This window comes from Seriola aureovittata, chromosome 17, assembly GCF_021018895.1.
Source record: "Seriola aureovittata isolate HTS-2021-v1 ecotype China chromosome 17, ASM2101889v1, whole genome shotgun sequence".
NCBI lineage: Eukaryota > Metazoa > Chordata > Actinopteri > Carangiformes > Carangidae > Seriola > Seriola aureovittata.
In genome coordinates, this window is record NC_079380.1 from 22,267,471 (window position 1) to 22,273,470 (window position 6,000).

At 46.5% G+C, this 6,000-nt stretch overlaps 1 protein-coding gene across 3 annotated transcripts in view; it reads right to left on the reverse strand.

The window, feature by feature from the left end:
• The window catches only part of LOC130185046 (microtubule-associated serine/threonine-protein kinase 1-like), a 45,191-nt gene extending 39,191 nt beyond the window's left edge, over window positions 1-6,000 (reverse strand). For 2 of the 3 annotated variants that reach the window (XM_056401265.1, XM_056401264.1), the window contains exon 1: window positions 4,482-6,000. In XM_056401265.1, the coding sequence (XP_056257240.1) occupies window positions 4,482-4,634 (153 nt within the window). In that variant the 5' untranslated portion in view covers window positions 4,635-6,000. The remainder of the gene's footprint in view (window positions 1-4,481) is intronic. The other variant, XM_056401266.1, reaches the window with a different exon arrangement.

Genomic DNA, 6,000 nt, shown 5'->3' on the forward strand with positions numbered 1-6,000 from the left:
GGACTGTAGATTATCTCGGTGGCTCAATTATTAAATCCTCAAGTGACACGGCCTTTATTAACCTGCTAGAAATTCCATTACATTTCTTACTGTCACATATAATCTGCCCGACTTTTTCCTCATAATCCTCAATTCCACTTTAATTTGTAAAAAAAAAAAAAAAAAAAAAGGTCAGAAAGAGGAAACTCATTTCCCCAAATTCCAATCTAGACTTGGTCAGCCTTCATTACGCCGGGACCAGCACACACCGGTCCGCTGCTGCTAAATCTGCCTTTTGTGACTCGCGGTCTCATCGTTTCCTCAGCAGGAAAAAAAAAAATAGAAAATAAAAAATGAAGCAGACAATGTCTCATTAAGGAAACATGATCCTCGCTCCGTTTCCGGCTGAGCGCTATGACATATTCTATAAAAGCTGGGGCTTAATTCTCCCGTGGTATAATTAGTCTGTCGCAAAGCCACGATTATCGCTCATTGCATGGTTGCATTTCACACGTCACCGCATGTTGAAAGAGTGTTTTTTTTCTTTTTTTAAATAAATAAATAAATAAATAAATAAATAAAGGCAAACACGGTCTGCGGGTTCACAGCTAAATGCTCTCTGAGCTCCACCGATGGAGTCTGGCGGTGGCGAAGGGTGACTGACAACAGATGGGAGGCTCTGTCACAAACAACGACAAACCCACTGATCACAGATTAGAAAGCAACACAGCTCTGCGCTATATCTGCTTCCTCTTCTGACAGGGAGAGCTGCTCTTTTTATTTTTTTTATCCAGGTTTAGCTGCGTCCTGCGGGGGAGCGAGCTGAGGTCTCGGTGCTTATAAATGAGTGTGTGATCCCTTTAGTCCCGGGCTGTCAGCCCGACAGGAGAGTGTGTGCTCGCGGTAAAGAGAGGGAGGCTGTGCAAACTATGAATATTCAAATGTTCTCACTGCAGGGTGATTGTAATAGCAGAGGTTTATACATGAGCGCTTTGCCTTAAAATCACTTCAAGTGCTTCCAGATACAGATTAATGGCGGGATTTTTAAGTGTCCAACCTGCAGATTGGCCTCTTTCTGTCAAAGCACGTTGTCCTATATGTGTCCCAATGTGTGTGCGTGTGTGCGTGTGCGTGTGCACTCCAGGGGCTTGTTTTAATGGTTTTGAGTCACTGTCATCTCCTCAGCGCATCATTTGTTACCTCACTCAACCCGAGGCGAAGTGCGCAGAGATGAAGAGCATTTTGAAATTTGAAAGTTACGTTTCACAAACCTCCTCCTCATCATTTAGATTCAGAGTTGCGCTTGTGTTTTCTTCTCTTCTCCAACCGAGTTCAACCATTTAAAAATGACTTCCTGTCTGTATGATGATAATATGACACGTGTCTGTGCTGCTGCCTCTCCAGTCAGTCAGTCAGTCAGTCAGTCAGTCAGTCAGTCAGGGGTATGGTTTCTGGTGCATGTTCTCCTGCCATCTGACCACACGGTAAAAGGCCCTTTGCTGTTGTGTCCTTCAAGTCATCGCGCGCGCACTGAAGGAATAAAAAATTGCCCCTGCGATAATGAAATGGCGCCTGTAAAAGAACCGGCCGATCATTTCATGGACACACAGCCGACCTGGAGACGCGCGACGACGGGGATCAATCGGGGAGTGTCACGCTGCCGAGAGACGGAGCGGACCAGTCATCATCTACCGGGTCTGACAGGTGGAGGAGGCGGAGGAGCTGATTGGCGGGGAGGAGGCACGAGTGTGACGCGCGTGTGCAGCCGCATATTTTATGTCTGATATGTGAACATCAGGCCCGTGGTCACAATGACTGCTTCAGAGAGAGTGATCGTTAAGACTTAAAGGTTTGTTTTTACTTGTTTTGACTCATTTGCATCAATTATGTGTAACAGAAAAAAAACAACCCCAAGATCATTATAATCTAAATTTATATCTCTTTAATTATTTGTTTATTAATTTATTTTGCTTGTTCACCTTAGATAATGTTCACATGCCAAGGACAATCCTTATACCGTCAAATCATATGTTTTTATAAACGTGAATGCATATTAATATCATTTTATAATCCTTTTCTATTGTGAAAACGGGACAATTCATTGTTGTGTAAATATTAACGTTTTTATTTAAACACAAAGGTTTGACTTTAATATAGATAGCTTATTGTTTTGTGGCTATTTTATGCAATGCTGATAAAATGATTATCATAGTTGTGTGTATGTGCTATTCATAGCACACACACACACACACACACACACACACACACGTGTCAGCAACCCACATGGAGGGCTGCAGTGTCACAGGGTGCAGATGTTCATTCTGTGTGTTCATTCATGTTAGTCATGTTGAAGCAATGCATCATGGGTGTGACCCCTGACCCCAACTGCAGGGGAGGTGGGGTGTGTCACCATATGGTGCTGAGAGAAAGATTGTGTGTGTGTGTGTGTGTGTGTGTGTGTGTGTGTGTGTGTGTGAGAAAGAGAGAGTGACGGTTGGGATGATGAGACCCAGGGGAGTGACAAGGCAGTTGAATAGGACATGCACCGCCAATCACACGTCAACACACAATGTTATAGGAACACACACACACACACACACACGCACACACACAAAATCATTCAGCTGTCCTGCCTATATCTATAAAATGCCAGTGACTTTGTGAGTCTGACTGTATGATGATTAATGTCCTCGCAGCTCCTGTCATACATCACAGCAGAGCAGCGGGGCTGAGCGGTGGGGATGATGAGACGTGGAACCATCAGAGCACCTCACTACTAATCCTCCCTCGATTCCTTTATACCCCCCCCCCCCTTTTCACAGTAATGGGGGTCAATTTGCCTCTGAGCAGCTCGGACGATTCCTCTTCTATAGCAAACACAACTGCCATAATGCAATCGGAATGACTGAATGAATGGAAATAAACGCTCACTCAATACACACACACACACACACACACACACACACACACACACACACACACACACACGCCCACAGGAGGCTGCACTCCACCCGGCCTGCAGGCTGCTCATCTCTGCTCAGTTCACTTGACTGAATCACACAAAGATGGAGGGGAGAGGAGGGGGAGGGAGGGAGAGGAGGGGGAGGAGGGGTGGGGGGGGGTGTATGACCCGTGGTTAAGCAGGCTGCTTCATAATGGATGAACACAGTCATTTGAACACGTCATATCAGTACGCATGAGTGACTATTCATTACTAACGTTCGGTCATAGAGAGCCTATAGGAAGCCACCACAGAATAAACCAGGTGATGATCCTGGAAGGATCGTCATGGTGACGATACGTGAACATCACGAGCCAATCGAGTCTGAATGTTACAGGTACAGGACTATAAGCACAGCGGGGTCATGTTGCTGTGATAATCTCACCACCTGAAGCAAACACAGAGAGATACCAGCGCCGTCTTGTCAGTGACAGAAATACTGATAGATCTGAAAACTATTTGTCAATTAATCAATTAGTGGAACAGCCTGGAAATGAATGGGCAATTACTCTAACCCCTCTGATTCGATGGATGTTTCTATTAATATCTTAGTGATAACACAGCGTAGAGATATGGTTTGAATGTTGTTAGAATCTGTCGACTCTCCACTTTTCTCTTACATATTCACACGTGACTCATAACTTACTTACACTACGACTCTGTGATGTTACAAAACTTCATTCTAGGCTTTTATTATCCATTTATCTACTATTTTACTCATACATTGCTCTATTTTTATGAACCTATAGATGTTGGTGAACAAATTTGAATCACCGAAAACAATCCACAATCCACAAAAGTAAAGGTTTGTTTTCACAAGATTTTGGAAGAATTTTTAGCATTTGGGCCAAAATGATCTCTGCACAGTGAGGGGCTGATAACTGTGATATAAAACACTTGGGTATTATGTGATATTCATGAAGCCTTTAAAAAGGTGAATATAAGAAATAATGTAGAAAAAAAATGCCAAACATTTAACCTATCAGTTCCTGTAATGTGGTGACCTGCCACTTTCTCCCAGCCTCGGACAGTGAGCTGAACCTCTCTGGCTTCTGGACTGTTGGTCGAATTAAGACATGCAATCTGAAGACATCACCTTTGGCTCTGGGGAAATGTTGATGCTCATTTTTCACTGTTTCATGATGTTTTACAGACCAAAGATCCGGCTGGTTATTTGAGAAAATAATCTTTAGTTGCAAGTCAATGTGTAACATTGCTATATTCTATAGACTGGACCGCTGCCATCGGTTTTAAGTGAAAGTATAGGAGATGATAAGTGGCCAAGAAGGCTTGAGAGGCTGAATTAAACTGTAATGTAACGTGCTGAGGCCTGTATGTACATTGATTATATACAGGAGGTTTCGAGGAACTTGTCATCAGACATAATGAAGCCTGAACCCTCAGTGTAAAGACATGTCTGACTGTGTGGCCTCAACCCATAAGAAAGACGTGTTAGTGTGGATCAGCACAGGATGGTGATGAGCTGTGCGGCCACCCTCACCTGCAGCCTCCGGCGTCGTATTATCCCCGAGTCATCCATGGCGGAGGGAGGGAGGGAGGGAGGGAGGGGGCTCCTGGCGGGGGAATTCCCCTCACTAAAACAATCTGTTGACCCCTCACTGATCTGCGTTGTGACCCGGCAGGGCTGCGGCATCCACCGGCGCTCCACCTCACACCCGAACTGCAGCGGCAGCGGCAGCGGCAGCGGCGGCAGCGGCAGCGGCAGCGGCAGCGGCGGCAGCGGCAGCGGTGTCCTGGCGCACCCGGAGCCAAAGAGGCGCACTCTCCGACAGGGAGCCCGGTGTCACGTCGAAGAAGCCCGCGGTAATACACACATGTCGAACGGTCCCATCCTGTCTGATTGAAGCAGTGTCTCTTAGAAAAGGGTGGGGGGGGGGGGGGGGGGGTTCTCTCAGCGCCGCTTCTGACCCGTGTCCTGTGTCTCCGCCTGGGCAGTCATGCTGCCGTCCCTGCGGTCTGCGCTCCCTCTCGGAGCATCCTTGACATTTTGCCAGAGGTCCGTGCGCCTCGATACCGTCCGGCGGAGCGACTGCAGGCCTGAGCGACCACCGCAAACACAATGTCCATGCAGGATGAGCCGATCAGCCGCTGAGCCCCAAGTTTTCTTCTCTTGCTCCTCAACAACCTCCCCCCCGAGCCCGAAGAAAACGTGAGCTGCTCCTCACATTTGATTACAAAGGACAACGTGTTCAAAAGCTCGGCACGGGCGAAAACAACCAGGCGATTATTTTACACACTACTGCACCGTAGTTGAGCAGCGCTGCTCGGAGACGCGCTTCATCCTTGAGCACCTCGGTCGGGCTGACACTGCCGCTGCTGGGCGGCGGAGGAGCCTGTCCGGTCCCGTAAACATCACCGCGAGTCAAGGAGAGCACGTCCCTCTTCGAAACCACATAAAGTTTAAACTCCCATCCGTCTCATTCATCCAGAGTCGCTCCTACACCTTCAAATCCTGTGAATGTGGAGACTTGACGGCGCGACAGCAGCAACGCGATATTTGTAACCCCTTCCTGGGTTTCCCTCTCGCCCCTCCTCCTCCTCCTCGTCCTCCTCCTCCTCCTCTTCCTCCTCTTCCTCCTCCTGCTGCTGCTGCTCGCACAGTGGAGCGGGTCCTGGAGATACGACCCATTACAACCTAACATAAACCCTGGCTTTGGGGTCAAAGGGCATTTTTCTCGATTTCCACATTATTCCTTAAATTCACCTTTTAAAAGGGTACGTGCACATCACATAATACCCCAAGTGTTTTATATCACAATTCTCAGATCAATCTCAGCTCTCTCTATAATGAAGCCCCTAACTATGTAAACGGATCATTTGGCCCAAATACTGAAAAATTGAAGCCTATAGTTTTTGAAATTCTTCAAATATTTTGTGAAAATAAATCTTTACTGATGTGGATTAATTGTTTTGGTGCTTGAAATGGGTTCACCAACGTCTACAGGGTCATAAATAATGATAAAAAATAGAGCAAAAATATGTGTAAAATAGTAGATAAA